Genomic DNA, 15,581 nt, shown 5'->3' with positions numbered 1-15,581 from the left:
GCTGTGGTTCATTCTGTGCTCTAGCTAAACATCTTCAGACAAAGAAGCTAAGCTCGAAGTAAGCCCGGCTATTTTAAGTTCTGTTTGATCGAGCTCTAGTTTTAAGATTTAATCTGGATATTTCTAGCTCTATAAAATTATATAGCTAGAGCTATAGGTTTAATTTAAGTTCTGTTTGATCGAGCTCTAGTTTTCAATCTTGATTACATCAAGACTTGGCACGATTGCCTTGGTCACTTTATCTTAGAAATGATGAGAAAAATTATTAACAATTCTATTGGTCACAATATTTTCAAAATCTTCAAATTTATGTGTACCGCATGTGTCACGGGAAATTTAATTTTAAGCCCCCCTTACCTTAAAATTTATAGTATGCCACCCAATTTCTTAAAGCATTCAAGAACATACATGTGGATCTATTTCAACAATTTTATGGACTATGTAGTTACTATACAATACTGATTGATGCATTTAAAAATTAGTCTCATATGTGTCCTTTATACATAAGGCAGCACACTTATACCAAACTAATTGCTCAAATTATCAAAATTAGAACAAATAATCCTGGATGTAGAATCAAATCCATTCACATAGATAATGTCGTTCCTTGACGTGCATGCAAGTATTGTTTGGTTTTGAACACTACTGCATTAAATACCATATGTGCACATCCATAATGGTCTAGCTGAATATCTCATCAAAAGAATCAAATCATTTGCCTGACTAACTAAAGAATTGTAATTGGCCAACATCTTGTTGGTGACATGCGGCTTTACACACAGCAATCATTAATCCACATTCATTGAACTGCAGTAATATGGCTCCCACCGTTGCAGTTAGTATATGGAAATTTAGCCTCAGCCAAGTATTTTCCATCTGCGAATCGATTACGTTCTGCACGTACTGATATCACCACCGTACAGCATACATCAAAGTGCATTAGGGATCTATATGAGGTATAATTATCCGTCAATCATATAATACCTCAAGTCCCTCACAGAGGACATATTCGTTGCCTGTATGCTCATAACATTTTGAGGATAACTTCAGACATTAGGGGGAGATTAATACCACAAAGAATGCTAAGAATCATAAGAAAACGTCATACACGTTCACATTCAATCCTCATATCCATATATCTGATATTTGAATCCTTATTCAGAACATCTTGTATTTGCAACATATTGCAAATAACATGCCAAGATGCATTTACTGACAACAAAGGTGTCACTAAATCCTATAGTCCGACTAGAAAATATACCGGAAAGAGTGGAGGCACCAAACAAAACTACTCAACTCCCAAATTAAAATAAGAGAGGCAGAAGTACAAGTCACAAAGGACAAAGCTTCTTCCAAGCTACCACGGAAACAGAGGAATCCCTCCTCCAAAACAGTAAATACAAATCAACATCAAGTTGATAGATGCCTTATGAATATTCACTATCCAAACGCCTATGAATGTTCAACATCCAAATACCCAGCACAAATATGTACACAAATTCAGGCGCTGGGTCATGGGAACACCCTAACTTCATTGTTTTGGAAAATACACAGAGTTAAATGGGATAATATTTTCACAAACTATATTGATTCCATCGAATCAATCAATATCAAAGACTGCAAATTGTCGACAAATATTTCTCCTCGAAAATTACAGAAGATCTTCAATTAGATCCAAACTAAAGATATATCCTTTCATAATATCCATTCAACTTGTATAAATATGTAAACATTCTATAAATCAATACAAGAGTTCATTTTTACTCTATACTCTAAGCTCAATCTCTCAATCCCTCTCTGCTCTCAATAATTAGGTACTGCGGACTTCTGGTCTTGCCAGTTGGGCAAATGGGCCAGGTATCTGGCTACACACCTACACGTTAAACCTTAAACGGTTAGAGGCTTCAAGTCTGGACGCACCAATCTGGCCTCTGAACTCTCAAGTCTGAAGGCAAAATCTAGCTATGTGCTTGCCATAGCATGCCATATATTGGTGGCTCCGCCCCTGCAGAATTCACATTACAAGATTTTGAATTATTAGACACCAAGCAATCAGAAATTCTGAGGCAGCGGCGGAGTCGGAAAGCTGAAGCAGCTCGTCGTGATAGAGTTGTCAAAATCGGGGGTTAATGGTGCGATCCCTGCCGAGATTGGTAACCTGACAAGCTTGGAAAAACTGTCTCTCTGGGGGAACAGTCTGACGGGCTCAATCCCACCAACAATTGGGAGGCTCGAGAAGCTCAAGAGGCTTGATCTGAGTTTCAACAATTTGACAGGGAGCATCCCACTAGAGATTGGCAACATGACAGAGCTGAAGTTCATGGACTTGGAGCAGAACCATTTGGAAGGGGAGCTGCCGGGGACCCTCACTCATCTTGTACACCTTAGAACCTTGTATGTATCAAACAATCAACTCTATGGCCACATCACCACGCAGCTCGGGAACCAGAGCAATCTAGTTGACCTCGACATTTCCAGCAACAATTTCTCGGGGACTTTACCACAGTCCATTTGCACAGGAGCACTGTATACATTCCGGGCTAGCAGCAATGGGTTTGCAAACCTACATCTACATGACCTGAACTTTCAGAACTGCACGTCCCTGAAGCTTGTTGGATTTGCAGCAAACAATATTCTTGAAGACCTCAGCGAATGGCTTGGTACACTTCCTAAACAACTTAACCTCCTAAACAACTTAAACAACAGCCTAACAAAATACCTCCAACACTTGGAAATATGACTAACCTAACATACCTCAACCTGGGACATAATCTACTCACCGGAACAATTCCTCCGGAACTGGGGAAACTGGATAAAATTATCACACTAAATTTGAGTTACAATCATTTGTTAGGGCCCCTTCCTCCAACCATGCGAAACATTTCTATCTTGATTACATGAAGATTTGGCATGATTGCCTTGATCACTCTACCTTAGAGATGATGAGAAAAATTATTAACAATTCTATTGGTCACAATATTCCTAAAATCTTCAGATTTATGTGTACCGCATGTGTCACAGGGAATTTAATTTTAAGGCACTTTTACCTTAAAATTTATAATATGCCACCCAATTTCTTGAACGTATTCAAAAACATACATGTGGATCTATTTCAGCAATTTTATAGACCATCTAGGTACTATACAATGCTGATTGATGCATTTAGAAATTAGTCTCATATGTGTCCTTTATACATAAGGCACCACACTTAATCCACATTCATCGAACTGCAGTAATACGGCTCCCTCCGTTGCAGTTAGTATGTGAAAATTTGGCCTCAGCTAGTATTTCGCATATGCGAATCGATTACGTTCTGCACGTACCGATATCACCACTGTACAGCATACATCAAAGGGCATTAGGGATCTATATGAGGTATAATTACCCGTCAATCATATAATACCTCAAGTCCCTCACAGAGGACATATTCGTCGCATGTATGCTTATAATATTTTGATGACAATTTCAGGCATTAGGGGGAGATTAATACCACAAAGAATGCCAAGAATCATAAGAGAACGACATACACGTTCACATTCAGTCCTCGTATCCACGTACCTGATATCTGAATCCTTATTCAGAGCATCTTGTATTTGCAATATATTGCAAATAACCTGCTAAGATGATTCACTGACAACAAAGGTGTCACCAAATCCTATAGTCCGACTAGAAAATGTACCGAAAAGAGTGGAGGTACCAAACAAAACTACTCAACTCCCAAATCAAAATAAGAGGGGGAGAAGTACATGTCACAAAGAACAAAGCTTCTTGCAAGCTACCGCGGAAACAGAGGAATCCCTCCTCCAAACAGTAAATACAAATCAACATCAAGTTGATAGACACATTATGTATATTCACTATCCAAACGCCTATGAATGTTCAACATCCAAATACCCAGCACAAATGTGTACACAAATCCAGGCGTTGGGTCATGGGAACACCCTAACTCTATTGTTTTGGGAAATTCACGGAGTTAAATGGGGTAATATTTCCACAAACTATATTGATTCCATCAAATCAATCAATATCAAAGACTGCAAATTGTCGATAAATATTTCTCCTCGAAAATTGTAGAAGATCTTCAATTGGATCCAGGCCAAAGTCCATGGCCATGGCAAGGTGCCTCAAGCACTCGGTCTGGACCAAATAGAAGGAAGTTGCTTCCTTCAATTGGATCCAGGCCAAAATCCATGGCCATGGCAAGGTGCCTCAAGCACTCGAACTGGACCAAATAGAGGGAAGCAATTGAGGTAGAATTGCACTCACTCACAAAAGGAGAGGTATTCTCACAAAAGAGAGGTATTCACAAAATTAATACCTACACCTCCAATATCTTCCCTATGGAAACAAAATGGATTTTTATTCCATAAGATGGTGAAATAGCGAGGCTAGTAGCACAAGGGTTCACGCAGAGGCCCGGCATCAATTACGATGCTATATACCCCATCGTATGTGTGAAAATTATGTTCTCATATTCAATTTCATTGGCATATCAAATGAATTGGATAGATTCGAACATATAAGTCCCTAATAGACTTCGTATTCTGAATCTACATACAAATCGCAATATATATTGTGTACAGCTTAAAGTCGCTCCATGACTTCAAGCAAGTTAAGTTGATTGTAATACAACTGACTAAATGAGTCCCTTCCACAGAAGGTTTAGTCCAACCACAACGATTACATATGTGTGTTCGTAATGAAATCCCAATTAGATTTTTGTATCATCTCCAAACTACACACGACAAAGTATGTAATCATCTTATGACAGAATGTGAGATGAATGATTTGGTTCAAACCAAATTTTGCTGAAGTCTACAACTTGAGCATATTCCTTCAGAAATATTTATCCATTAGTCACCAATATCCAAATGATATTGGACAATCATATCCATCAAAATACTTATGGTCATTCAATCCCTAAATATGAATCAAGACCAATTCATACATTGGATTGACAATGAAAAGATATTGAACCTAAAGTTCTATATCGTAGTGTCATCAAAGCACTCATGTATCTTGCAAAACACAACATGTCTGATATTACATTTGCAGATAACTTGCTAGCTTAAATAATGCAACTCCAACAACACCATTAGGTGGGAGTCAAAGATAATATTTTTATAGCACCAAAGATCTATATTTTTCTATCAGAAAATCAAGATATGACTGTAGTGGATATCCAGATACTGGCTATATAATAGATCCCCATAACGCCAAAATCATAGACTAATTTCATGGTGATATAGCCTTCTCATTGGAGTCATCAAAATAGATTTCAGAGGCTACTTCCACCTATCATTCTGAAACATCACATACATGTGTATGATCTTACAGAATGATAAACCACATACAACTATCATGTGGTATTGATTCCATTGAATCATCAATAGTTATCTATGAAGATAATTCTGCACGTATTTGCTTAAATGCATACAGGTTACATAAAGAGCAGTATAACCCAACATATTGTTCCTAAATTGTTCTATCATCATAATGGGGAGATAAAAATCTTGCAAACTAAGTCATGTGATAATCTCACTGATTTATTCACTAAATCCTTACCAACTTCTACATTCCAAAAATGTGTTCACAGAATTGGTATGTGACAAATGCGAGATTTTCAAGGTTCAGGGGGAGTTAATCCCTGAATAATAACCTGTTTATCATTATATTGCACTCTTTTCCTTTATGAGTTTTTCCTATACGGTTTCTCATATAAGGTTTTTAATGAGGCAATATCTACACAAGATCATATGTCATATCCCTTATTTTTCCTTTCGAGGTTTTTAAAGGGGGTATCAAAGACATATCTATTATTTTCTAAACTCGGTTATGAGTTTTTCCTTTTAAAGGTTTTCTCATATGAGTTTAAAAAGAGACAATAATCAATATATGTTGTACCATTTTCTCCTCATTTTCCCACTGGGTTTTAAAGGAGTTTCAACAGCATATCACTACTATTCCTCCTATTTTCCCAAGAGGTTTTCAGAGGTTTTAATATGATCCATAGATCATAATTATTGTTCTCTAAGCTCACCAAAATGAGTTTTTCCTATTCAAGTTTCTCATATGAGCTTACAATGAGGCAATAACCAATATATGCTATATCATTTTCTCCTTACATTTTCCCATTAGATTTTAAAGGAGTTTTAATGGCATATCAACATACTATTTTCTCCTCATATTTTACCATAGGGTTTTAGAGGAGTTTTCAACAAGAACTTAACAACTAGAATAATTGATCAAGGGGGAGTGTTAAGAATAAACACCATGTGATCAATTACTAATAGTCATGTCTATTGTCTTCCCAATAGACATATCCTTTCATTATGTCCATTCAACTTGTATAAATATGTAAACACTCTATGAATCAATACAAGAGTTGATTTTTACTCTATACTCCGAGTTCAATCTCTCGATCCCTCTCTACTCTCAATATGTTAAGAATAAACACCATGTGATCAATTACCAATAGTCATGTCTATTGGGAAGAGATGTCTTCCCAATAGAGATGTCCTTTCATTATGTCCATTCAACTTGTATAAATATGTAAACACTCTATGAATCAATACAAGAGTTCATTTTTACTCTATACTCTGAGTTCAATCTCTCGATCCCTCTCTACTCTCAATACGTTATCAGTCACTTGCTCGAACAACTGAGCATCAGCCAACGCGATGAAGAATAGAATGCCACACGACGGTGGAACAGAAGTCGTGCTTCCACTCTGCACTGAGGCTTCTTCCACGAAGGCATCATCCTCTACACCATCTTCATCGCTGCGATGCTGATCAGTTTGTCCAATCTCCAGAGGATGACGACGGCCGAACACTGGAGAACAAGAGGCACGAAGGCCTCCATAAATCACAGGACGACGCGGTGGCTTGAAGACCATCACCTGCATTCACACACGTGACTTCGGCATTGCATCAGTGAGACCGAAGACACGCCATCATCGACGATCCAACCAAACAACAACGGTGGCTGCTTCCACGCGCAGCCCTTGCGTGTTACACTGCCAGCTGCCAAGCGCCTCTGCGCGCTCCATCAGGCGACGACGGCAGTCGGCGTGCAAACTGATCCGAAGGGACGCCCTCCGGCCTTCGCCATTTAGTGATGTGTACTCCTCTGTCCTCTGGCGCTGCTCCCCTACGGCGCCAGTCCATCAGGGCCCTATGCCAGATCCAGGCGGCTTCAACCGGCCATTCTAGTAGTGTCTCGCCTCCCGCGACTCGCCGGCCCTATCCGATGGCGGTTGTAAGCGCCACGCGACATCCTGGCAGCGGAGCCTCGCCCTCATGGTGATTTGCAACGGTGACGGGTGTAGGCTAGCTACCCAGCGCACCTTTGACGGCGATCTCAACCGCCCCTCCCCACCGGCGGCTTAAAGGCGGTCCTCGGCGACCACCACATCTTCGGCGGCAGCGCTTGTCGCTCAGCGCGGCAACTCGCCCACTTCGGCGGCAAAACAGCCCCAACCCGTCGGTCCTCACCACCCAACAACTACGTCATCTAGCACTGCTCCGACGACCAGCTCGGCTCCAGCCACTTCCTCAGGCGGCGACGACGCCTCGACCCAGCGGCGCGACGACGCGCCCGCATCGACGCCTCCTTACTGGCGGCTTCCATCGGCTGGCCCAACGGTGACGCGCCCTTCCGCGTCTTCTCCACCTCCACACCTCTACCTCCGACCCGTCGGCTCTGGCGCACGGTAACCGAGGCTGCCATCCAGCGTTGGTGGCGCCCAGTGAGGGAGGCCGAGCATTTAGGGTTGGCTGAAACCATAACCCGCCGCTCCTTCCTCTCATTTATTGAGGCGGGGTGAGGGGGAGACCGCCTGGGCCGAGTGGGCTAGAAAAGGCCGCCTGGGTTGCAGCCCAGGTTGGCTTAGCCCACTCGGCTAGGCCAAAAAATAGCAGGCCAATGGCCATTTTACAGAAAAGATCTCGCATTTATGTGAAATTGCATCATAAAATATATTGTGCATTGTATTTTGACATTTAAACCCTCTGGTTCTAAATGTATTGCACTGTAGTATATTTACATCATGTAAATATGCATTCCAGACCCTGTTTTTCTGGAATTTGTGTCATGTTCAATGTGTTTGCTTCATGCAATCCCTAAAACATGCAATTAAGTTTATAATTTTGCATTTAATATTCATTTTCTTGCAAAATTATTAATGCAAATTAAGTGATTACCTCTTCCACTTGATATAACACAATGTTCCAAATCTTTGCATATTGGCCATACACTAGTTAGTACTCTAATACTACTACGGGATCTACATTATGTCTAGCACATAGTGACTATCCTTAAAGTACGTACCCAATGTCAAATTTGGAACAAAGGTCTACACCTTTTCAGGTGATTATCTTAATTCATACCTCATATTGGTCATACACAAGGTAGTACCTAAGTACTACTGTGGGATCTACACTATGTTTAGCATATAGTGACTATCCTCAACATGCGTACCCAATTTAAATATGAATTAAATAAAGGTCTACACCATTTTGGAGATTACTTTTAATGTGTTAACACAAGATTTTTATAACACAAGGTAATAGGATCATAGGCATCTACTGACAAATGTCAGATTATGCCTCCTACTACTGTGAGATATACACCACATCTAGTGATTATCTTCAACGTGTTAGCTACATAATTTGAGGTCTACACTATGAAATTCAAGTCTCAACTTGACTTTACAAATTTTGCATTATTATTACAACATTACTATAGTGATTTTTAATTTACCTATTGTAAATTAATCAAATCTATGGTCAAAATTCATGTACAATACAAAGACCGGCAAATAGTTCGATGAACTCACACTCGAAGGTCACAATTATCCAACATTGATAATGGGCGTCAAGATTAGTCTCGTGTCCCGCGAAATAATAGCGGCACTACTACCTCCCCATGAGGGAGAACCACTGCTACAAGATCATGTTATATATGGTGCATTATACATAAGGCATTATGTCCATCTGGATCCCAAGTCTGAGTATCCGATGGAAAATCCGAGCACATTGTGGCTAGCTCTTAAAAGCAGATATAAACAGTAAAAGGTAGTCATTCTGCCCAATGCATGTCATGAATAAACACATGTCTGACTCCAAGACTTTAAGTCTGTCGGAAATTACAATCATGTAGTTTATAAAATCTGCTCAAAATTATATTTTTGCGAAAAAGGACCTACAGAAGCGGAAAAGATAGAGCTATTATGCTTTCCGCTGATAGAATCTTACAGCAACAATACCGTGCAAGAGAATACCATGTTCATTTTTATTTAATACATGTATTACTTCAGGCCAAAAACATGATGAGCTCCTTCTAAGAAATCATCATTAGCGTCCAATCAGCTCTCCTCCTTTACCTGAAATACATGCTAATGTTCAGAATAACAATAAGTTTGATGGCTCTATTAAACGCCATCCGAAAAACTTCAATGTAAACGCAAATGAAACAAAATGCAAAAGCCACGTGCACTGAATTAGGGTCAAGGCATTTCCAAACTTGACAAATCTAATATTTGTCGCAAATGCGGATGCTACAAGCATTCCACTAAGAAATGTCGTACCTCTAGATATTTAATTGATCTGTATTTACAATATGTGGGATATAACCAACCTGCTCAAGGGAAAAGATTTGAAGCACACTTCAATCTTCAAACTGACTCCACCAAGGAGGCTAGTTGTTCATAACAAGTTCTACAGGAATCAAGTAACAACCAGACTCTTCTGCAACCAGAAGATCTCACGAGCACGGAAAACATATTTGTCGAATTTACTTCGTACAACATGTTTGGAGACCCTATCTAGTCTCCCAATTCCTTAGATACCATGTTATCTACGTCCCATTAAATGTTATAATACAATATTGTATCAGCACTATGATACTACAATAAAGTATGTATGTATTCTATATATCTGAAAAGAATTTCATATCAAATTCTTCAATTCTATATATAGAATTCTACGGGAGTCAATCCAATAGAGGAAATGTGTCTTGTGGATAGTTACACCATAAATTCTATACTTAGGGAAATCAAAATATTTCTAAACTTTTACTAAGAGATAATAAAATATTTTGACAATCGCTAGACGCGATGTAGTGATTATTAGCTTTGGTCGTGCCATAATTACTCTCCCTATGGGTACACAAGTCATAATCATTGATTCTCTATAGTATCTCGATTCAACCCATACCTTATAAGTTATAGAGATATCCGTCAAAATGGTTTTCATATCGAAACCCATGAGGAATTTCTCCTCTTAATCAATGGATATGAAAAACTTCCCAATATACCATCTGGATTGTAGTATACATACATTAAATCTCGTACCACATATTACGTACAAAATAATTTTTCTATCTTGATTACATCAAGACTTGACATGATTGCCTTGGTCACTCTACCTTAGAGATGATGAGAAAAATTATTAACAATTCTATTAGCCACAATATTCCTAAAATCTTCAGATTTATGTGTACCGCATGTGTCACAGGGAATTTAATTTTAAGACCCTCTTACCTTAAAATTTATAATATGCCACCCAATTTCTTGAACGCATTCAAAAACATACATGTGGATCTATTTCAGCAATTTTATGGACCATCTAGGTACTATACAATGCTGATTGATACATTTAGAAATTAGTCTCATATGTGTCCTTTATACATAAGGCACCACACTTAATCCACATTCATCGAACTACAGTAATACGGCTCCCTCCGTTGCAGTTAGTATGCGGAAATTTGGCATCAGCTAAGTATTACGCATATGCGAATCGATTACGTTCTGCACGTACTGATATCACCACCGTACAGCATACATCAAAGGGCATTGGGGATCTATATGAGGTATAATTATCCGTCAATCATATAATACCTCAAGTCCCTCACAGAGGATATATTCGTCGCATGTATGCTTATAATATTTTGATGACAATTTTAGGCATTAGGGGGAGATTAATACCACAAAGAATACCAAGAATCATAAGAGAACGACATACACGTTCACATTTAATCCTCATATCCACGTACCTGATATCTGAATCCTTATTCAGAACATCTTGTATTTGCAACATATTGCAAATAACCTGTCAAGATGTATTTACTGACAACAAATGTGTCACCAAATCCTATAGTTCGACTAGGAAATGTACCGGAAAGAGTGGAGGTACCAAACAAAACTACTCAACTCCCAAATCAAAATAAGAGGGGGAGAAATACATGTCACAAAGAACAAAGCTTCTTGCAAGCTATCGCGAAAACAGAGTAATCCCTCCTCTAAAACAGTAAATACAAATCAACGTCAAGTTGAAAGACATCTTATGGATATTCACTATCCAAACGCCTATAAATGTTCAACATCTAAATACCCAACACAAATATGTACACAAATCCAGGCGCTGGGTCATGAGAACACCCTAACTCCATTGTTTTAGAAAATACACAAAGTTAAATGGGATAATATTTTCACAAACTATATTGATTCCATCGAATCAATCGATATCAAAGACTGCAAATTATCGACAAATATTTCTCCTCAAAAATTGCAGAAGATCTTCAATTGGATCCAGATCAAAGACATGTCCTTTCATTATATCCATTCAACTTGTATAAATATATAAACACTCTATGAATCAATACCATAATTCATTTTTACTCTATATCTGAGTTCAATCTATCGATCCCTCTCTGCTCTCAATAATTAGGTACTGCGGTCTTCTGGTCTTGCCAGTTGGGCAAATGGGCCAGCTATCTGGCTACACACCTACACGTTAAACCTTAAACGGTTAGAGGCTTCAAGTCTGAACACAGTTTGCTACTTGCCCTCTTAAGTCTGAAGTCTGAACACAACCTGGAGTCTAGAGTCTGTAGTCTGAACTCTGAATCTCTGAATGCACCAAGCCACCGAGGCCTCTGAAGTCTGGACGCATCAATCTGGCCTCTGAACTCTCAAGTCTGAACGCAAAATCTAGCTATGTGCTTGCCATAGCATGCCATATATTGGTGGCTCCGCCCCTGCAGAATTCACATTACAAGATTTTGAATTATTAGACACCAAGCAATCTGAAATTCTGAGGCAGCGGCGGAGTCGCGCCCCGGCCCGGATGAAATCATGAAACCAGCGTGCCCCGGGCGCATGGCACACTCCACTTTTATTCTGTTATCTTGCTAATGGAAAAGGGTTGTCGAAAAAGAGGTAGAGCCTATACGTCAGAAACCTCAACATCACCGGGGCAAGTCTCAACGGGACGCTTGCCGGACTGGACTTCTCCGCTTTCCCTCACCTGGAGAGCCTTCATCTGGAGTCCAATGACCTGTACGGCTCCATCCCGGAGGAGATCGGCAACCTGACGAGCTTGACTTCGTTGTGGATCATGCATGACGAACATTTAACGGGGGAGATCCCGCGTAACATCGGAAAGCTGAAGCAGCTCGTCGTGATAGAGTTGTCAAAATCGGGGCTTAATGGTGCGATCCCTGCCGAGATTGGTAACCTGACAAGCTTGGAAGAACTGTCTCTCTGGGGGAACAGTCTGACGGGCTCAATCCCACCAACAATTGGGAGGCTTGAGAAGCTCAAGAAGCTTGATCTGAGTTTCAACAATTTGACAGGGAGCATCCCACTAGAGATTGGCAACATGACAGAGCTGAAGTTCATGGACTTGGAGCAGAACCATTTGGACGGGGAGCTTCCGAGCACCCTCTCTCTCCTTGTAAAACTTAAATCCTTGTCTGTGTCAAACAATCAACTCGAAGGCCACATCACCACGCAGCTCGGGAACAAGAGCAATCTAGTTTGGATCGACATTTCCGGGAACAACTTCTCCGGCACTTTCCATTTGCACAGGAGCACTGTATGCATTCTGGGCTAGCAGCAATGGGTTTGCAAACCTACATCTACATGACCTGAACTTTCAGAACTGCACGTCCCTGCAGCTTGTTGGATTTGCAGCAAACAATATTCTTGGAGACCTCAGCGAATGGCTTGGTACACTTCCTAAACAACTTAACCTCCTGTATCTCGAACTAGATCAAAACAAAATCACCGGTAAAATACCTCCAACACTTGGAAATATGACTAACCTAATATACCTCAACCTGGGACATAATCTACTCACCGGCACAATTCCTCCGGAACTGGGGAAACTGATTGAAATTATCACACTAAATTTGAGTTACAATCATTTGTTAGGCCCCCTTCCTCCAACCATGCGAAACCTTTCTTCTCTCAGATTGCTGGATTTGTCAAATTGTAGCCTTACTGGTCCAGCATACAACCTTTTTATTACTGATCATTCCATTTTTTCATCAAATATCTCATTTCCAGATATTAAGGTACTTTCCCTTTCCTCTAACTATATTACTGGAACCATACCTATGTTACTTTGTAATGCTAACTATCTAAGGATCCTAGACCTGTCAAATAATGCCTTATACGGAGATCTCCCAGATTGTTTGTGGGAGCTGCCACCTTTACAGTTTATGGATTTGTCTAGTAATTCATTCAGTGGTGTAGTTCCATTCTCGAGGTCATCTAACATCACTCTTCAATCTCTACACCTAGCCAACAACCATTTCAAAGGCAGTTTTCCTGCTATCATTAAAAAATGTGACAAGCTTATCACTCTAGATCTTGGAAACAATTACTTCACTGGTGAAATACCTTCTTGGATAGCCGAGAGCTTGCCGCAACTCAGATTTCTTCGATTGTCATCAAACATGTTTGATGGAACTATACCAAAACAAATTTTACAATTTCGCCTGCTCCAACTATTAGATTTGTCAAACAACAAGCTCACTGGTCCCATACCCGTTGATTTTGCAAGCTTTACTGGCATGATAAAGCAAGAACATGGGGCAATCGTATACTATGATGTGTATTCCGAGCAAATTCAACTAGTTTGGAAGAATGAGAATTATGTGTACAGCAAGACAATTGCCTTTGTTACGGGTATTGACTTGTCGCGCAATTCCCTTTCACAAGGAATTCCTGAGGGGCTCGCGACCCTCCATGGACTCAAGTACTTGAACTTGTCAAGAAATAATCTTTCGGATGATATTCCCGAAGACATCGGCAATCTAGCATTGCTAGAATCCCTCGACCTGTCATCTAACCAGCTGGAAGGGGAAATTCCTCCTAGCTTTGCAGATTTGAAGTCTATAACAACACTGAACCTCTCGAACAATGGCTTGTCAGGAAGGATACCGACTGGTAGTCAGCTGCAGACACTTGTTGATCCATCAATATACAGCAACAACCCAGGGCTATGCGGTTTTCCTTTGAAAGAATGTGCAGGTGCAACGTCATCACAGACTGAAATGAGCCAGGATGATGATAGAGAGGCACTGTGGTTGTATTGCTTTGGGGTTGCCGGATTTATCTTTGGGTTCTGGCTATCCTGGGGCATCGTATTTTGCAACGAGACCTGGAGATATGCACTCTATCAGTACGTCGATAACATGCAAGAGAAGGTCGCAAAGATTGCTGCATATCGTTGCTCCAGGGCCAGGCCCTGAATGACGACGTGCGCCTGATGGTTCTGAAGCAAATGTATTTGGCATAATCCAATGCCTTAGCTCCCTTCTTAACGTTTGTCCTAGATTGTTTGTAATCCGGAGGACAAGCTAAATACATGATTGGCATGGAGTGATTGGCTTATGGCTGTTCAAACTTCAAAGTTGAAACACTTTTAAGGCCCCATGTTTCTGAATAGAGTATGATATTTTGCTCTAGTGAAAGTAGCTACTGTATGAACCAGAAATCAAAATCCAAGAGGGCAGGACCTCACCTTGAGATGATGCACGAGTATAAAGGATTCAGGGGATGCTGGGTGCCAGCGCTGGCGTCACGCACAGAATCCGCACGCACCTCTGCTGCTTCCCAGCTGCGCTGCTGGTCAAACTTGCAACAAACGGGGATTACGGCCTCGTTGTTGAATACAACAATTGTTATGAATTTTCCATGTGTTATGCACGAATATAGAAAAGTTCATGACGACTGATAGGAGAAGTTCAGGACGACTGATAGGAGAAGTTCATGATGACTGATAGGCTCTCGGAGCAGCTTGTGAAGATGTTGTCCTGTGCTTCTTTGCTGTGGTTCATTCTGTACTCTAGCCAAACATCTTCAGACTAAGAAGCTAAGCTCGAAGTAGGCCCGGCTATTTTAAGTTCTGTTTGATCGAGCTCTAGTTTTAAGAATTTAATCTAGATATTTCTAGCTCTATAAAATTATATAGCTAGAGCTATAGGTATATCGAGAATGTTTGGGTAAGCCATTTTATATATATTTTAATCTATAAATAGAGACTTAGATGACTATCTTAGCCTAAAAATATAAGATCTAACGTGAAACTAGAAGTAGAACTTTACCAAACATTGTCTTACTCTAACTTCGCCAAGGAAGCTAAGCTCGAAGTTGAGCCAAACAGCACCAAATATTGTATTCTTGCACCCCATTTATAATGCAAGAATCTTATAGACACCAAAGAAGTCACTGGATGTCTCAGTGACGTGTGGGATCAAACCTATAATGCTTGCCCCACAAGTGACATCAA

The 15,581-nt window shown here is 40.2% G+C and overlaps 1 protein-coding gene across 1 annotated transcript; it reads left to right on the top strand.

Moving 5' to 3' along the window:
- The first annotated feature begins 2,302 nt into the window (after nt 1-2,302).
- On the top strand, nt 2,303-15,162 carry LOC133903110 (receptor-like protein 46). The gene is given in 3 exon segments (XM_062344473.1): nt 2,303-2,553; nt 12,239-12,859; nt 12,861-15,162. Coding segments are annotated over 3 exon segments (2,553 nt in total). The 3' UTR covers nt 14,542-15,162.
- The last annotated feature ends 419 nt before the right edge of the window (nt 15,163-15,581 follow it).

The sequence above is a fragment of the Phragmites australis genome, chromosome 21 (genome assembly GCF_958298935.1).
Source record: "Phragmites australis chromosome 21, lpPhrAust1.1, whole genome shotgun sequence".
NCBI classification, from domain to species: domain Eukaryota; kingdom Viridiplantae; phylum Streptophyta; class Magnoliopsida; order Poales; family Poaceae; genus Phragmites; species Phragmites australis.
Note: the sequence above shows the minus strand (reverse complement) of the source record. Positions and strands in the feature narration are given on the sequence as shown.